The sequence below is a fragment of the Fundulus heteroclitus genome, chromosome 18, assembly GCF_011125445.2.
Source record: "Fundulus heteroclitus isolate FHET01 chromosome 18, MU-UCD_Fhet_4.1, whole genome shotgun sequence".
Lineage (NCBI taxonomy): Eukaryota > Metazoa > Chordata > Actinopteri > Cyprinodontiformes > Fundulidae > Fundulus > Fundulus heteroclitus.
Genome location: NC_046378.1, coordinates 23,383 through 43,247, shown reverse-complemented (window position 1 = coordinate 43,247; position 19,865 = coordinate 23,383). Strand labels below are relative to the sequence as shown.

General features: G+C 43.6%; 1 protein-coding gene across 6 annotated transcripts in view; it reads right to left on the bottom strand.

The window, feature by feature from the left end:
* The window catches only part of usp32 (ubiquitin specific peptidase 32), a 66,088-nt gene extending 48,485 nt beyond the window's left edge, over window positions 1-17,603 (bottom strand). For 4 of the 6 annotated variants that reach the window (XM_036149421.1, XM_036149422.1, XM_036149423.1 and 1 more), the window contains exon 1: window positions 17,198-17,603. In XM_036149421.1, coding sequence (XP_036005314.1) covers window positions 17,198-17,255 — 58 coding nt within the window. In that variant the 5' untranslated portion in view covers window positions 17,256-17,603. The remainder of the gene's footprint in view (window positions 1-17,197) is intronic. The other 2 variants (XM_036149425.1, XM_036149427.1) reach the window with 1 other exon arrangement.
* Between the last annotated feature and the right edge of the window lie 2,262 nt (window positions 17,604-19,865).

Below are 19,865 nucleotides of genomic sequence, written 5' to 3'. Positions count from 1 at the left end.
GCATTAAACCAAAAATGAAATGGTTTTAACTCTCATCTCAATCAGGTCGCCACGTAAAATTGCCTTTTATAAATCACACACACACACACAAGTAAAAGTAAGCCAAAGTAAATGTTGACCGTGGGTAAAGGAGGGACTTTAACCCAGATTGTGTCTGCATGTGTGTTTTTGCATTCAGAGCTTCCAGTGACATGACAGAACAGGGAGTGGGCAGATTGCCTTAATTCATTGATATTGGTGTTGGATAGGCTCGTCTGGAATAAGGAGGAAGGTGAATAAATTGTGCAAGTCTGAAATTGTCAAGTGTCTGTATAAAAAGTTGTCAATATGAACATTAGAACTACGCAGTAGAATCCCATATTTGGAACGATTAAATGTCAAAAGGGTAAAAAAAAAAAAATTTAAAAAGTTAATATTGTTCTTGGTTGGATGATAAAGAGCAGCCAAAATAGTGGAAACTGAACTGTTTATGAGTAATGCGAGACATTTCTGTAAATGAATCAAAGCTGGGTACAGTCATCACTGGAGATATGTTCACATTCTTATTGGAAAATATCACCAGTCCTCTGCCGTGGCCAGTCATGCAGGATTAACGGACGTAAACTTACCTGGGTTGGGTTGTTTCATTAAGTAGGGCAACTTAATTGGGTTTGCCACGTTTTAATTAAACAGAAAAGAGTCAAAGTTTGTTTATGAGATCCTTTATTTCATAACGACCTTATCAGATCACTGGGTTTTAAAGGGTTTGTACTCTGTTGATAATTCAGTCCAGGTTTTTAAGATGTACACCAAGTATCGTGGTCTTGATGATAAAATAACAGGTAAAGGCCCTTTTTGTGTGTTCCACAGATTTCCAGCTCTGTTATAAAAGAACCTCAACAATTCAGTTCACGATTTTAAAAACGTATTTTAGTTTTTAAAAGTATTTTAGTTTTTTAAAGACATAGTCAAATGCAGTCCCTATAAATAGCTGAGAATCACACGCCGACTTCAGCCCTGTGTCTCCAGGACATAAAGTCCTTCCTTTTTATAAAACAGAACAAAAGTTTAACAGAAACTGGGTTATAAAAAAAAAATCTGAAGGTAGTGTTTAAGAATATTCTTTGATACAATACTCTATTGCTAAAATTTTGCATGCCTGCAATCCTAATTTGCTTTAGATTTTGTAGAACAAATTGAAATTTGGTTCCAACTTTAGCCTTGCTCCCAGCTGTGCAGTATGTCACTGTGTATTTGATTTCTGCCCGGCACACAGCTGCTGTAAATGTGGCGAGGCCTTCTTCACTGAAACTGGATAGTATTGCCAGATGTCACTACGCCACCATTCTTAGGAGAAAAATCAGACTCTATGGGTTATGATGATTAGAAGGCCCGACCTCTGGCAGAACCGGGGACGGCTATCGGCCAGCAAAGGTCTAATCAGTGCAAATCTATCTGTAGGAGTCCTCGCTCCCAGTCCTTTACTTTCTGACACTTTCAGAGTTCTCGGGAAGAATCTGAACCTAAGTTGCCTTTTAGGATTTCCATTTAAATTCAGGAGGAGGAGTTTTTTTTTTTTGCATAAACATACTCTAATAACTGAGATGAAAACACATTAGCAGGAGATTATGTATATGTCTCTGACTATTTAAGATACACTAAATGGGGGTACTCAATAACTTAAATGTATTAGGATAACGATCTCCCAACACAAAACTCCCCTGCATCACTTTAGACAAACAGAATTAATACAGGCTCAATAGGCATTATTAAAAGAAACTTTTATTTAAAACACACTGGCTGCATTCAGCTTAGCTTTAGATGCATTTTATTTCCTCAAGCTACCTTGGTTTCAGATAGTCCCCGTCTGTTTCATTAAAGCACAGCCTCCGCCCCAGAGTCAAATTCCATTAATGGTAATAGACGGTAAACAGTGACGGTATTTTGGAAATATTTTTGGTTTATGCACGTCTTACTGCTGAAACACCATTTACTGGACCTGCCCCCAGTTGGTGGAAAAAAAAAATTCAGTCAAAATACATGTAGAGATGGAAACTATTAATTTATTGAACTCAAGTTGGCCTCACGACAAAAAAGAAAAAAAACAATGTGAACTCTGAGGTTTATAGCCTGTTTGCAATAATGAGTTTATCATGTTTCATAAATAAATAGCACTCAACCAACTGTGACATTTAGCGCTGTAAACCCTGAACCAGAAGCTGCTGAGCTGCAGAACTCTGAACAGCAGACAGCTGGAGACTCCTGAAAAATGGGTTGAGGGCAGAGAATACGCAGTGTGCCTCAGGACAACCAGATTTCAGCCGTTTCCAGCGCAGGATGCTGCTGAGGGGCTCCTGGCATCATATGTGCATCTGTACTCCTCCATTAGCCCTCAGTGGGCAGCGTAAGCCACTCAGCTTAAGGGTAGAACTGATTAGGAACAAAGTGCTGAATCACAGGCTTTAGTAACACAGCGAGCCGCTCCTAATCAAACCAGATCTGCACTTCTCAGCACAACAGAGGAGGAAAACACCTCTGTGGATTATGTAAGCAAACAGCTCAAAGTATTCCAGACGATCCTGGAGGAGTCCAGTTTTACCATTACAGGCAGATTTACTTTTAAACGCCTTCATGTTGCTGCTACTTCAATATTTGATGTTTAGTAGATAAGAACTAAAATATATACTTGTTGAGTTTGTATTTATTGCACCAAGTAATCAACGTATTACTTGGTGCAATAGCTCAGTCAACGTATTAAAAAAAAGGTTACAATGGGGTTAGAACCAGTTTAGCCCAGCAGTTACAGTACAGCTACAGTAGACCAGCTGCTGTGTTCTGGCTCTGCATGTTTTTAACTATGAATATGTGTTTAACCACGTGCAAACTGTTGATGCAGAAAGACAGCTATGCAGAAAGACAGCTATGCTGCACTTAGTCAAGCCTCTTTGTAGCCTACAGCCATAGTGAAAACACAACGAACCTGCACTCAGCTACAGGGTTTAGTCTGTCATGACATCATAAAATGACTCTGTGTGGACCAGGTGCTAAAACTCTCTAATTCTAGCCTCCAGAGGACAAAAAGCCAAACTAGAGAAGCTGCGGTAGATGTTGCAGTTGCTGGTCTGGATAATAAATATTAATAATAACAATAATACATTCTTTTAAAGCATTTTTCATTTTAAAAAGCATCTCAAAGTGCTCAAGTGTAAGACAATCTATAAACTCAAAAGGACAGTTTAAAAAAGGAAAGTCTCTGATGTTTTAAAAGCAGCGAGTGTCGGTGGAGCTCTCTGGTGGCCGGGGAGGGCAGCAGTGGAGAAGGTCCGGTCACCTATTGTCAATGATGAACTGCGAGGTGGTTGGAGGAGGTTTGCGTAGATGAATGACTGAGATGTGAAGAGGTCCTTCAGGTGTTCTGGAGCATTGCCATGACTACTCTGGTGGCAGAGGAGGGTCATTTTGAAATGGATTCTGTAGGTAACAAGGATCCAGTGAAGTTTATGGAGAATTAGAGTGACATGGTCCACTGAACCTTCAGGAGGGTTCTTGCTGCACGGTTCTGGGTGTATTGCAGCTTCTGAATATTCTCTGCAGGATTCCCATGAAGGAGGGGTTACAGATGTAACAGGTAACGGACCTGTTTTTCAGCATCAGTGAGGTTGAGAGAAGGATGAAGTTTGGAGATATTCTTAACAAACAAATGATTGATGTGATTACCAAATGAGGTGATGGTCCAGTCTCATACCGAGGTTGAGAGAGGAATGACCTGACTGGAAAAATAGATGGTGGCTATGGAAGAGGAGTCACACTCAGTATGGCTTCAGTTTTGGTGATGATTGATTGAAGAAGGTTTTGACAATTCAATGACTTTATGTCCTCCAAGCCGGTGATGTGCAATGAAGATGAAGATAATAATACTGAAGGTGATCGTGCAGATGAGGAATCGGGGATTTGGACTTTTAAAGAAAGTTGAATGTCGTCAGCATAGCAATGGAGAGAAATCAAATATTGACTAATGACATGGCCAAGAGGAAGCATGTGGATGGATGGATGGATGGATGGATGGATGGATGGATGGATGGGTGGATGGATGGATGGATGGAGTTAACAATGTCTAGAAGGAACACCAATCACAACAACCTCAGGGAAGAAATTGGTGCTAACTATATATGAAGACCAATTTGAAACAGTTTAAAGTCAATCATTGGAGAGTCAGAAATAAACATTTCAGTGAAATCTCAGGAGCTCCATCTCAGGCCATAAAGGCTTCAGTTACCACATAAAATGTTCATAACAGTGCTAGTGGAGACAGAAGGATGGCCAAGGGAAAACCTTGTCTTTGTTAAAAGAGTATGAGAGCACAACACCAGCGGGTTTGTAGAGTCGCAGTCAAATGAGCCACAACACTCGTGAAACAATGTTCTCCGGGTAGACCCAACCACAGCAGACTGACTGGTGAAAACCAAACAGCGTATCAGAACAAGACGCTAATCTATCCACCATAAGGTATGGCGGCAGAGGGATGATGATGATGATCTGGGCTTGTTTTTGCAACATTTCATATTAATTTGGAATAAAAGGATACCGATAACGATGGGCAGGGAAATGTTTGCATGACTGCAGGTCACTTTACTGCTCGATGGTTTGAAATCATCGGTCATTGTGTTATTTGCAAACAATAAAGCTGAGTGATAAAAATTAGATATGAGACAAGAATTTCCCCCAGCTTAATAAAGATAAAAAGACAAGTCATTATTTTTGGTAACATGTAGAGGTGGTTAAACACCAGCACCCAACTAGAGCCATTTCTGCTAAAACCTACGGTTTATGCCAGGAAGCTAACCATTAGAGATGGTAACATTAACTGATTTCCATCACTATATGGACGGGCATGTCCGTATAGTGATGGAAATAAGGCAATACCTTATCCAGTTATTTTTCCATGAATTCCTCATGTAATTAATGGAAGAATAACTCAGTGCCTTAGAACACAATATTCTGCAAAGCTGAGCTACAATTAACTTGTCCAAGTGATACTTGAGTCAGTTAGCATTTAATGTTTAGTGAAATGGCTTCTAGGAGAAAATCATTGAAAGCTAATTTTTTGTTGTAAGGTTTCAGACAAGTGCCCTAGAACCGGGCTGACAAGGCCTGTTTGTGAAAATCTATTTTAATGACGTAATTCGTTTTGTTTATTGAGAATAATTTTGGCTGATTGCGATTTTTTAAAATCACTGACCACTGATCTCCGCCTCGTTATTAAGCTTCACTCTTCATGTGCTCTGTGCTCAGGTTCCCCTGTGATATCCTACCAAATGCATATCCATGTGACACTTGAGTATGATTCTCTTCTGTTTCCAGGCAGATAGAAAATTTGCTTCGTTTCTGCGGTTATCATCACAAAGTCTTTGAATAGAGCTCAGATATCCTGGAACGGCTTCTGATATCCTCAGCAATAAACAAAGCATTTGCTCTGTGAAAAAGAGTGGAAACAAGCCAACAAGATGACAGCAATGTCATCATCAAATAAATGTGCTGCAATCATGTAAATAAATGGCTCAGGGAAACAAGGCCAGCTATAATCAAGTATTATAAAGAACATTGTATATTTGGATTCTGGGGAAGAAGCTTCCAGCTGCATTGACTGCAGCGGCTGATATAACGCTCTACAAAATTATTCAAAAGACTTTTCACATTTTGTCACTTTACAAGCACAAATGTATTCTATTAGGATTTCACCATATGTAATAGAACAGCACAAAGTTGTCAATCAGAAAGAAAGTAATTTCACGTCTAGATATTTTCACTAATAAAAATCTAAAAATGTGGTGTAGATTTGTACTAAAGCTCAATACTTTATAGAACCACCTTTAGGTCTTACAGAGAAAATCTATAGCAACCATTTACACCATGAAATCAAACTCAATCAACATGATTAGCTGACTTCATCAAACAGTCCTCTATATGGAAGAGCTAGAAAGATGTGAGCTTTGTTTTTCAGGGGGAAACTCCTGGTGTTTAATGGAGAAAAGAGCCATAACAGTTTCCCTGTAAGGTGAGCGCTAGGTGACTGCCGTGTATCTCTAGGTGCAGACTGAGCAATTCAGCTGGAACATACACAGGAAGTCTTTTTAGGATCCAACTGACAATAGTTACCTCTCTTTACTTTTTACTTAATATAAATGGGTGCCAATTCTAATAGATTAAAAGTGATTTTTATTCTGCACCTTTTTGTTACTGAGCAATAGCTACTACACAGACAATGACACCATTGAAGCAACACTCTTACATGTTCAGTCACTTCTAACATTTCTCTCAGACCCTCGTACAGGTAAGTAGCTCACATAATACAGAAGAAGTCTTAGATTTTATAAGTTAGAGATTTAATCAGAATGAAACTAATTTTAACCAGGGCAAACTGAACTTGGGACTAGTTCTTTTTAAGGCAGAACTGGCCATTAGCCTACCATCACAGAAGGCTATACATAGCTCTAAGACTAGACTGAGTGACTTCACATAGGGCATATCACATGTGATGCTAATAGGTCTGTCATTATAACAATTATTCAAGTCACTGCAATTATCTGAGGTCATGGTGATTACGTCTGTGTGATCATAAATTATCATCTTCAATCGGCGGCTTGACAACAAAACAGAAACAGAAATGTCCTCCTTTCACGTAGTTTTCCAACATCTGACGGGCTTCATTGGGTCTTCTGGGGTCACATCTGTGGACTTTTGGTCTAAAATTCCTCAACAAGAACCTGGTAGTCTTTAGAAGGGTTTGTGAATTCAGAATTTCTAATTTCTTAAATAAAAAAGCAAAAAATGTTTGAATGTATGATGCAAGTTATTAATTAAACCTACTGTAGAACAGAAGACAGCTAAAATGTCAAAGTTTAGACAACCCTAGCATCTAAGTGTGTACACAGAGCACTGGTGACAGATATATTGATCTGTAAAACCCCCCAGAATTTGCTGCTTTTGGCCTCGTTGTACATTTAGGAGCCTGAGTATCAAGTTGCAGCGATTAAGAATAGAAAGAAATGATCTTGTGATGGCATCACACACCCAATCTAATCTGTGTGGCGGTGACTTAAGGAAGCCTGCAGGAAATAACAGGTAGTTCTGGACCCATGATTGAGCAACACAAAGATCAGGAAGCTAGTTCAACAGCCTTATCAAGGTAAACGGAATATTCCAGAGATCTGGTCGGGCATATCTGCGTGTAAGCTGGAAAGATACTTAGTGTAAAAATCAAGCCGGCCTTCCTGGCTGAAATACGGATTTTTAGACATCTAATATTGTCTTTTTCTTAATATATTATTGATATTTATCACACATTTCATCTGAGGATTATCTCTGGTAACTTTGAAATGAAAACATTTGGCAGTTTTTCTTCTCTTGTTTTGAAATAACTACAAATTTCTCTATAGAAATGATAGGCGGTCTAAAGGGAAGCCATCTAGTTGCTGTCCCTAAGTGACTGTCTGCTGATGGTTAAGGAAGGGATCACTGCTATGAGTCCCAGACATCAGGGTATATGCTTTAGGGTGAAAGCCCTCTATCTGTGTTTGGACCTCTATTATTTTTACAGTATGACAGAGGGCCGTTCTCAAGTTGCTACTCTGTTGTGTTGCTAAAGCTAGTAAGTAGAGAATGCTCAGCTGACATCCTTCGTTTGCAAAAACAGACACATGAAATCATTTGTGCCACAGCATTTCTGGTACAGTAACTGACAATGTAGGATCTATTTGAAAGCACTGTGAGAATCCCACAACTAGCCAAGCGTTAACCACGATGAAGATTGCATCTGCTTTGGGGCTTCCGTTTACCTAAAGACTTAGTTCACAGGGTTTTCTTTTGTTTTGTTTTTTTTGAGTCTGAACACCATTTGATCATCTAAAAGTTCAAGTTCTCCTCTAAACACAGCTTGGGATTTATTCTGCCTTCATTGCACCTTTGAGGACAAACAACGGCAGAATTTAAATATGTTGTGGTGATATGACCACATTAAAACTAATCCAGCAGACATACTGGGATCTTTTAAAGGACCAGTCAAACATGGCCTGAACTATCCTACATCAGAGGTTTCTAACACCAGCTGTTGAAAACCACTGTCCTGCCGCTTTTAGAAGCATTTCCTGCCCTAACCGGCCTGAAGAAATGGCTGAATGCTCTCCTCAGCATGCCATCCATCCACACACCTGGCAGAGGGGCGATGGGACAGCGACGCCTGTAAAGGTTGCAGGACAGTGGGTCTGGACACGGAGGATGGAGGCCCCCGTTCTACATGGATTACAGGCTGTTTAAAACACAGTCTGGGATTTGTTAAACCTTTACTTTGCTGCTTGTTGAGATTTTCAGCTCTCTTAAAAGTATTGCTGAAATATGTCACGAGCTGGCTGTATCAGATGGCTGAGGAGCATATCTCACGTCAAACTAGACATTACATAAGTGATAGGTCTATTATAAATGTTAACTGTGAAAAGCTCTACATGTGTGAGTCCATTTGCCAGCAAAGTTTGTACCCCTTGGTTTGCATAAGGGTACCCATAGCCTCGCTCTCCTCCTACACCACTAACAACTGGAATTTCCTACCCGAGTATGCAGGAACAAACCAGAGGGCTGACAGTGAGCTGCCACAGGTGAACTGGGATGCAGCTTAAGTCATGTTCTTTCAGCTTCTCTAGAGAGCTCTTAAATGTTTCTGCTCACGGTGAGCCCTCTGAATGAAATGTGTTCAGCAGTCAACAAATGAAGCTGTGTGAGTACAGACAGCGTAACTGACAAGCAATGAGCCCATTTTAAACTGGCTCTTAAGGCTCTCTGTCACCAGCAGCCTGTCACAAAGACGCCCTTTGTTACCATTTCTATGATTAAATGTACACAATTACAAACTTTACCACAGTTTGTCAGACAGCAAATAGGATTTTAGCTCCAACAAGATGAATCCCAGGACGCGAACAGCAGACGCATTTCACAAGATTTGTTTCCTGCTTCTTTCAGAATCTGTTCATCTGCTGGAGATAAAGATCTGGAAATGTCTGATGTCAGAGTTTTTAATATATATATATATATATATATATATATATATACTGCAACAACGAGGAAGATGAGTGAAAAGAAGAGGGTCCCACTGTGTATCAGACTAAAACCTAACAGACCATTAAGGCACAACGTAAATGGACTGCACTTAAATCGCGCTTCACTACTCTTACAGACCACTGAAAATGCTTTTTACTAAACAAGTCATGACACACCACTGGACAGGTGCAGCTTGGTGTCCAGGGTGTTACCTGGGGACAATATGACCTGCGGTGGAGAAGAAGCTGAAATCAAACTCATAACCTGCCATCTGTCAGTCGCCTCCTCCACCCAGTAGTGAGGGGTAGCGGGGTGGGGACGTTCTCCTTAACGTTGTCATCTGACGTCTAAAGCTGCAGTCAAGTTTACATTTTAACAAGTTCTTTTAATGTGAACAACATCTGTGCTTGTAACTCTGATTCACACATTTGATAAACTCCTCTCTGTGAATTTTATTTCACAATCTCGTTGCTTTGTCTCCATTGTTGCTCATTTGGCCATGTAAAGAAAAAAAACCATCAGCTGGCTCATTTGAATACACATTTTCATTCATGAGGTGCTTCTCCATTGACCATTTATGATTGAACGTTGGTGCGTAGAGGGCAGAACATGAGGCGGGACCCGGTACGCAGACATTCAGGTAGCACTGTGATCTACACAGGAAACTTGTGTGCTGGTGTGTGTTAGGACTGAGCAATATTAAGATTTTAAAACCATTTTTTTAAAAGAAATATAAGATGAGACTATATCGTTCGTATTGAGATGGTCTATGTAGTGTTATAATTATACTTTTATGTATTTCAGTAGGTTACTTTCCAGCATTATCTTATATTTATCCACAGCTGTTTGTTAAAAAAAATGTGCCAGGGAGACATTTTTGATAAAGCTTCGATTCAAATATGCTTTTTTTGTAATATTGTTTATCAGCATTCAGCCAAAAAAATATTGAGATAATTTTTCTGCATAGTTTTAGAAATCTGAATTTTCTTTGCTAGAAATCCACATCAAATTAAAAATTGGCAAATGCTGCAGAAATCATCATTCTCCAAACCATCAGGAGCGGAAGGTGATGTTATACTGTGTTATTTTTGTTCCTGTATCATTTGTTAATTAAATACCGGTTTATTTCTGATCTTGGATTTCCCCCGCTGGACGGTTCATCATCACCCCACATCAGATGGAATATCCTGACTGACTACAATATAATGATTTGCCATGCAAATCAAAGCAGCGCACACAGCCGCCTGGCCAAGTTTTCCAGCAAAAACCTATACTGGCTGTATTTGCAGCAGCAGGATGCAAATCCACATCTCCAACCTAAGGAGCACGAGGTAAAAATGCAAAGCAGCGGTTTATCAAGTAGGCTGAACAAGGCCCGCTGACATTTGTGACGGCATGTTGTTCTGCAGTTAGGCTGTGTCAGCCATGATTACTGCTGTGCTGGACCTGTAACTGTATGGTGATCGACCACAGAGGATCAGGTGTCACGTCACAGAGTTCCTGGAAAAACAACCGACTACATCCTGATTCCAGCACGCACTGGCCACGCTTCCTCCATCTAACTAGTGGGCTTATCACCCAAAGAGGTCAGGGAGGACCAGGAGTCACATGAGCATACACACCCAAACACTAGCCACTAATCTAGAGACCCAGGGATACTTTCAATATGTTGCTACAGATCATCACCCTACGACCTGAGCAGGAGCGTGGCAACAGGCCATGATGGCTCAACACCTCTGACGAGGACACGCAGTTCTGTTTTCTTAACAGCATCCACTCTTATCAGGTTTACGGTCAGCCGCTGCTTTTGGAAGGAAAGGTCTTCTTCACCATAAAGCGTTTTCACAGCAGCTTCTTTTAAACATTAACTTGGTCGTTACTTAACATGGAGAAATGTAGCGTCCTGGAGAACAGCGCCCTGCCTCAGCCCAGCTCCTCTTCAGTCTGTTATTTCCTTAACAACACGACACTCTGAACGTCCTCACCAGGAGAATCAGCACATTGGCCCCCAGAACATCTGCTTTTCTGAGCGGTGCTCTGAGCCCAACGTCACAAAAACTCACATCAGTGGCTTTGGGGCTGGCACAAGGCCAACAACAAAGACAGAAAATATTTCATCACATATCAGCAAACGTCCGCATGAACTGCTTGGTCAGCATGAGATTTCTAACTTTAATATAAAGATATTTGACGATGATCGTTTATCAATTACAGCATTGACATTACAGATTCATTTTAAAAAACAAAGAGATAAAAAAAATCCTAATTATTGTGCTTTAGTGCCCCCCCCCCCCCCCCCATATGGAGCAGGATGGGTGCTATGTGTGCCTCTGTTTCATACTGGTGAGCATCCTGTGCAGATATCACTCACCGTATGCAATCATAGTGACAGTTGTTTAGAAGCAGGCTCCATCCATGCCTGTTGTTATGCTAATTAGCCATGTGCTCATTATGTTATGATGGACATGCTGCTGCACCAGCCGCTGGAAAGCAAGAGACTGAGGATGCACCACAATAGCCCCTTTTCCACTAAAAGCCCCAGGATGTAAAGCCCAGACTTTGTTTTCCCAGGGTAAACCAAAGTCTGGGGCTTTTGGGTTTTCCTACCCTTGTTGTGAGGAAAAACTACAGAACCAGTCCGGTTCAGCGGGTGGCGGCAAGAAGACAGCGGTCAAACAGATAAAAGCAGAAAGCTTGTATCCATATCCTGACCAGGACCCAGGTCCAATCCTCTAGGTCCCATTAATAATGGCTAACAGCCGACTAGCTTGAGGTTCGGTTTAGTGTTTAAAACTCCTGTACAAATGAAAACCCCTGGTGACTGTACGGTGATTATGTGATGGCGCTCTAAACAGCATTTATTTATACCTCACCAGAAACCTCGACCCAGCGACTAGTAAACAGAAGAATTTGTGATTAAGGGCCGGCATGTCTCCTACCCGTTATTCTTTCTTCTGGTTTCTTTGACCGGAGCCTCCTTATGACTAACCTGACAACAGCCAGCTGCATGTCTCGCTCCGCCTAGCTCCACTCACATACATCTGGGACACCGCCATAGGAATTGCCTTTATTGAAGGCTGGGCCTTATCAAAACTCCTTGCATATGATTGGATAAGCCACTTGTCTGTCATCTTTATCGACGTGCTATTTCAACCACTCACACCGAAGCTAACCCGTGACGCTGATGAGACCGACGCAGGAAAAAAAAATTCCCGCAGCGCTATCTTGGCGAGGCGGCCGCGGAAAACGTGTCGTACCACCCCTCCGCTCCGCAGAAAGCGTGTCGTCCACAACCCCCCCCGCTCCGCGAAAAACGTGTTGTCCACCCCCCCCCGGTCTGCGGAAAACGTGTCGTCCACCCCCGCTCCGCGAGTCGGTCCGCCTCGCATAAGCAAATTCCGGCGGGAAACACTGTAGTGGCAGGCGTTTTATTGACAGTGAGCTGACAGGAAGAGCGGGAAGACAGGCGGCAAAGCGCCGCGGGTCGGAGTCGATCCCGGGCCGACCGCGTTGAGGACTAATAGGCCTCCCAATATGGTTAGCGCTCACCGCTAACCGCTCCGGGGCGCGTCCGCGTTGCGCGTCCGCGTCCCGGAAAACAAAACTTGCCAAATCCGGTCGGGAGAAGGGCGAAAACATGGTTTCCACCAACAAAAGCCTTCAGAGCCGTTCTCTGATGTTCTTTTAATGAAACAATATCAGATAGATTGGACAACACGGAAGAAATAGCAGCATCAATGCTAACGCTTGCTTCCTCGATGCGAGCCGCCATTGTTGTTGGAATCTCACGGTGGCTTCTCCACTACGTCACATCCATGAAACACCCGCCCTGCGTCCTGATTGGCCAGACCATAAATTTGGTTGGGGAAATCACTTTCAATGAGCGATGTCCCAAATGTATGTGAGTGAAGCTAGGCGGAGCGATACATGCAGATGGCTGTTGTCAGGTTACCTTATGACAGTGTGGTGCTGCACAAACACACACATTTAAATTCTCCTCTTCTTTAGCGTGAAAACATGTCTGATGAAACATTTTAGCATAGCCCTGCACATGAGTCTGTGACTGCTGCCTGTAGCTTTTCTATGCCGAGCCATTTTAAAGATGGCCACTTTTTTTTTTTTACCCCAAGACCACTTTAAATGTCCCTGTAGGGCCCATGCAGACATATTGGAAAAAATCTGCAGCTCTTGCTAAATATTGCTGCACTAGTGCTGAAACAAGGACTGCTAACCTGAAAAGTAACATTTTGATCAGAAGCTTATCAGATTGTTGGACCTTATCTGATGAACACACATGCCCTCTAAATAATCTGGATTGGTTTGTCACAAACACAGAGGTTAGTGACGCCGTTCAAACGATAAGATATGAGCAACTGTGTGTATTACAGGCTGTTGTTCTTGATGTTGGCACCCATGAAAATCCAAGTGGATTAAGACTGTTGTCAGACATTTCACCGTTGCTACATGTAGGTTTATTTAAGAGGCGGTGCATGTCGGGCTATGGGAGGCTTTAAGCACAAAGCCTTAGTCTGATATGAAAATACACGGCCAGCTTTGGTTTTGCTCCAGCACCACCCGGACCACTGTCCACTTAATAACTGTCTCTTCTATGGCCAGATAGAGATTTCTAACACCATAAAGCTGTGGCAGGTTGATGTGTACAAATAGTTTTTTTACAAGAAACTTTCAGGAATTTCACCATAGCATGAAGTACAGGTCAAACTGTTTAATACATAGACATGTTTGTTGGTTGAACTTTATCTTCCACGAGGATTGATGTCCAACTCAACAAGATATTCTCTTGAATAATAATATTCTGATTAATAAAAAACAGCTACATTTCTTGTTTTTAATAGTCCTTGTTTACCAACATCTTTAACTACACGGCATTTTTGTTGCTTGTGATTAAGGCAGAGAAAAGTCAAAATTAAATTGAAATCGCAGTTATGGTTGAAATCTCAATCTTTGGCAGAAATGGTACAGCCCTACATGATGCGACTAGAACCAGCCCCATCCTGAGGCTGGTTCTGATGGAGGCTTCTTCCTGCTGAAAGGCAGATGTTCCTCTCCATCGTCCCAGTGCTTGCTCAGGATCAGGGAACACGTTTTACTAGCTGACACTGTATGATCGTCTAAATTTAGGTTATGTAACTGAATTGCAGTTTGACTGGCCGTAACTGGATCCGTCTGCCGTTATTACACTGAATTAGCCTGAAATTAATTAGGTAGAATTGGATATTAACCGGGTCTGTTCTATCCGGTACAGCAGGGCTCCTAACCCTGGTCCTCAGAGCCCACTCTGGTGGATGTTTTAGTTTTCCTGCAGCCACGCAGCAGATTTAAACGACGCCGTCATTAACAGGTTTCTACAGAACTTGAACGAGGAGGTAGCGCAATTATTACAATGAGATGAGCTTGAGCAGAGACAGGTAAAGCCTGCAGGAGAGCGAGGTGAGGGGACCAGAGCAGGGAGCCACTGCTGTAAAGGGACGGACTGAAGGGACCTCTGTTGTGAACTGGCCATCAGGGTTCCTATTTACCGGTGAACAAACAGAAAATCTTCTATTAAAGAGTGGTGCGGGTGAAACGCTGACAGGAAGGGAATCTGTAGCTCATAACACCAAACAGACCTGGCAGATAAATCATTTGTTTCAGTGTTAATGAGTAAACCTGGAGCCCACAGCCCAGCGTTTCCTGTACCATGCGTCTATTTTACTCACCCTGCCATTACAGCCGACAGCGTGACCTACTCAGACCGTGGAACTTTGGAGCACTCCATTACATGCCCAGCCTTGACCTTTGAACTTATTTTCCAAATAAACTTTGTCACTCATGTTAGACTAGTGCATTACTAATCAAAAAGGAAAGCCTCTTCCCTTTCTGAGCCATTGTTCTATCAAACTGTTGCCTAAGCCTCTGGGAAAAAGGAAGTGGACTTTCACCAGTGACACATTGAACCCCCGCTGTGGTGTTGCTGACTGATCAACTGCTGGAGCCACAGATTACATTTGATTATGGGATCTGATCGGCAATTGGCACATAATGTGCAAATTATTCAGAAATGGGATTAACATGCTGCATGGATGCATCGGAGAGCACAAGTGCAGACATTTATTTCATCATCTGACTAATTCTGAAGCTCCTTTTTCCTGATGGGGCTCTCAGGAAAACCGTCATCAAAGAAAGCAATCAGCCCCGCAATAACAGACCTGACTCAATCAGCCATAGATAATCCTGCAAACAAACTTTTTCCAAAATGCTGCCACGTGACTGTTCAGACGTGGCTGGATCCCGCCACAGCCTGCGAGTGTTTGACGAACACGTCAGTGCGCCCGTTGTGTGGTTATGTGTGATCATCGGAGCAGGAACGGCTTTCAGATGAAGGAATCCCTAAACAAGCACACGTGGACGACATTAGAAAGATGGAGGCAAACTCAGGTCAACGCCTTGTTTTAAGAAAAGAGACAGATGTAATCTACAGTCAGTCACAGAGGCTCCCTGCTGCTTTCTCTGGCCTGACGGAGTACAAACTCCTAATTGTCAGCACGAGAGAAGGAGCGTGGAGCTTGGCTCTAGGACACCGTCCATGTAGCAGCCTCTCTGGGCCTGAAATGTAACAAAGTGCAGCCACCCGAGGAAGTAAAATGCGACCAAAAGGAGATCCGGGACGAGATCTCCAAGAGGCCTCCTGACAAATGCTCACACACATTACTCTGTAGCTGGGGAGCAACGTTAAAACCACTAGTTCAGCACATTTTATGGTCATTTTATATCGAGGACCATCACAAAGGGCATAATCCTTAGTCAAAGAAAGAAATCCTGATACGTGATTTTCAAAACTGCTGAGGCACAAAAATCTGAAAGGTGTGGCGGGACTATAAAACCAACCACTCCTAATCTGATACCCTTAAATAAAATCCAGTAAAACAAACAATATCCTGGAGCGGTCTCCTAATAAGTCAGCCACCAGTGGGCCATCTACACTCCGTCTTATCGCTCCTGCCATGCTGTGGTGTCAGAGGAGGCCTTGAACGCAACACTTTCAGCGCTCATATTTTAGGTGCCCTGCATTTAACCTCTGCCAGCCAGTCGGGGCGCTTGCAGCGCTTCTCCTGCCCTCAGCTGATAGAGATCTCGGCGGGTTCTACGGCTCAGGGACAGCGGGTGGTGGAAACAAGCAGATAGATGGCTAATTCAGTGTTTGTGATCGTTTTTAATAATAATAATAATAATAATAATAAATAAAAACACGAAACCGAAGCGACCGGAGCTAAAACCCAGCAGATCCGCCTGCAGCACCAAAGAGCCCCGGTCCACCTCTGCTAGTGCATGTGTGGTTACAGAGCAGCAGCCTGACAGCCCGCTGCTCCAACACCTCGGCCGGCTGCAGGGCGGAGGGCCCACACGGTGTCCCCCCGGAGCCTGGCCGCCTCTCGGCCAACCGGCCTCCCGTTAAGCGCAGACTGAGGCTAGCTCAGCTGATCGACCCTCCGGGGCTGCGTGTCCCTCCGGGGCTGTCATCCCGGCTCCGGCTCCACACTCCGGGCTTCCTTCCTCCTCCTCCTCCTCCTCCTCCTCCTCCTCCTCCTCCTCTGTCGGGAACGACGCCACACCAGAGCCCGGCCAACAAGCCGCCGCTTTAACTTGACCTTCCCTACCTGTAAACACACGCAGCGCAAAACAGCCGCGACGTCGCCAGGAACGGCGCGTCTGTTCAGGAAGCACACCGGGACCTAGCCCGTTTTGGTTGGACTGGTATTTTCTTTATTGCTTTCTTTATTTTCTGTCCAAGGCGTGTGTTTTGAGCCGCTTTCAGCCGCAGCATAACGTCCAGCGCTCGGTGGGCAGAGCACTGCGGAAAAGGCGGCTTTAGCTGCCGATAAACGCCTCCTACGGCAACAATCTCAGCAGCTTCTCCTTATTATTTCAGGCCGAACGGGAGGACGGACCCTCGCAGCTGGGACGGTGGAGGTGAATGCAGCTTTGTCAAACCTCCAGCCGGTAAAAGCCAGCAGTCCCGGTAAAGCGCTGCTTTTTAGCGGGTGGCCTGGCGCGGCTCCCCGTTAGCCTGGGCGCAGGCAGCTAAGCTAACCCCGCTAAGGTGGAACTGGCTGCTCTCCGGTCGGCTTACCTCTCTTGACAGCCTCGTCATACGACAGGAATCCTATCCTCGACTCTTTAGCCCCCATGCTCCCCTCGTTTCATTGCGATCCGAGGAAAGAAGCGTTTGCAATCCGAGCGGCTCCGAGAGCACTTGGTCGCTGCCTTATCTGTTTATTGTGAAACGGCTCTCTGGCGGTGTGTCCGCGGTGAACGTTCTCAGCGACGCCTCTGCTGCTGGGTCACATGATCTGGCTCTACAGGTCACTTGATCAACGCCTGGAACAGAAACGAAGTGATCCGCCTGACTTCCCCCCGTAGGTTGGGGTTGTTTCTGGTTCTGAAAGACACAAAACCCGATGTTCGCTCGACGTGCACAACAACAGAGCTGTCAGGATGTTTTTTTTTTTCGTGGAGCAGCGAGCTGTCCTAAAGAGCAGTGCGAGTGGCTCCACCTAGTGGATCATGAGTCTCCTTCTCACTATTCTGCACATCACCTCCTTCACCACCGCCTTTATGAACAGGCTGTCCACTTTCCAGGGAAAATCTCCACTTACACCCCCCCCCTCCCCTCCCCTCCAGTTCCACTTCCTGTGTTTTGGTCACTGCTATCACCTCCAGGCACACACTGCAGCAGGTCTCACTAATAGGCCGTGGGCCAGAATCTGTACGGTGACTTTTCGTATGAACTGTCAGGGGGCAACTTTCTTGCACCGGGATAAGTTGCTACACATAGCAGTGATCTCAAAACACCAATGTTCCCACGTTTTCACTTGCACATTAAGAAGTTATAGCCGATAAAAAATCTAAACTGTGGCGCTCCAGTCCAATAAGTCACGTGATTCGATTTTTGCTGCTCAGCCAATCCGATCGCTGTATTGTCAGCTGAGCGAGTTTACCACGTCATCATGGCTGCGCCCGTAAGATGGTTGTTTCTGTTGTGTCTGTTTCCAGACGAAGAAAGCCCAATAATAGCATTTTGTGGCGCCACCTGGCAGAGATCTTGATGGCAAGAAAAAAATAAATAGCCCAGACCATCCATCCATTCATCCATCCATCCATCCATTCATCCATCCATCCATCCATTCATTTTCTAACACGCTTATCCCTGCGTTCGCGAGGTGCCGGTCCCTATCTCCAGCTGTCAATGGGCGAGAGGCGTTGTATAAACTGGACAGGTCACCAGTCCATCGCAGGGCAGAAATAGTCCAGACTTTTGCCCAATTTACTGTGATATCACCAAGACCTGCTGCGCTAGGATAGCACAGGTGTCGTTGTGCCAAACGACTTATCCCCACCAGAATTTGTATTCCCTGCGCCAAGAGCGCATTCAGCTGGAAGAATGAACGCAGTCAACTCCGCCTCATTTCCAACCTATTAGGCGTGGAAATGAGGATGTTTTACTTTTCTTAACGAAATATAGCAATGGTGTCGTTACATTATCGTTCATCCATCCATCCAGTATAATACGTTATGAGAAAGAAAACGGTCATTTCCAGATGTGTCACGAAAATATTAGCTTTATGTTATTAGATTGTCGAATGTCTGTCTGCTGAAACCAAAATCCACCTTCCTAAGTCCATCACAGCTGTCTGCTGGTTCTCTTTTTTTCTTTTTTGGTAGCTAAACCCGCATGAATAGATTATATAAAGCGGATTTCACGTGTGATCAAATGAACACTGAATAAAGGCACAGCCAAAATTATCAGATTTAATAAGATTTTAATTCAACCAAGAACCTTATCGAGATATTAACCGTATTAAGAAAACGAGATATGTCTCTTTTAAAAATAGAACAACGTATTAGGAGTTTAAAAAAAATAAATTTCATTTTACTAGAATGTGATGTTTAAAATATTTAGACTTCACAAAGCTGGAGGTTAAAACTTTTATTGATTTCAAAAATACAATACAAAATTCTACAAATTCCGAAGGGGATAACTCGTTTGGCACAACGAGTTTATACAACGCGTCTCACCCATTGACAGCTGGAGCTCGGCACCAGCACCTCGCAAACCCAGCGGGGATAAGCCTGTTAGAAAATGGATGGATGGATGGATGGATGGACAGATGGTCTGGGCTATTTATTTTTTTCTTGCCATCAAGATCTCTGCCAGCTGGCGCCAGAAAATGCTATTATTGGGCTTTCTTCATCTGGAAACAAATGCATACAAACATCTTACGAGCGCAGCCATGATGAACTGATGAACGCGCACAGCTGACAATACAGCGATCTGATTGGCTGAGCAGCAAAAATCGAATCACGTGACCTCTTGGACCGGAGCGCCACAGTTTAGATTTTTTATCGGCTATAACTTATTAATGTGCAAGCGAAAACGTGGGAACATTGGTGTTTTGAGATCACTGCTATGTGTAGCAACTTATCCTGGTGGAAGAAAGTTGCCCCCTGACAGTTCATACGAAACTTCTTAAGGAAGCGTCCTACAGATTCTGGCCCACGGCCTATAATGGATAGCCTAACTTGCAGCTCTCCATTTGTCACAAATCATCTCTGGCATCCTCGCGTTGGAAGGCTGATCCCCCAACAACTCATCCCCAGCCATCCCTAGGCCCGAACGGATGGTCTCTCCAACAGGATCCTTGCTTTTCCTGGGTCTCCTTCTGTGTGGACAGACCTCCAGAGCAAACCAAGGAGGCTTCAGAATCAGATGTTAGAACCACCTCCACTGATTCCTCTCA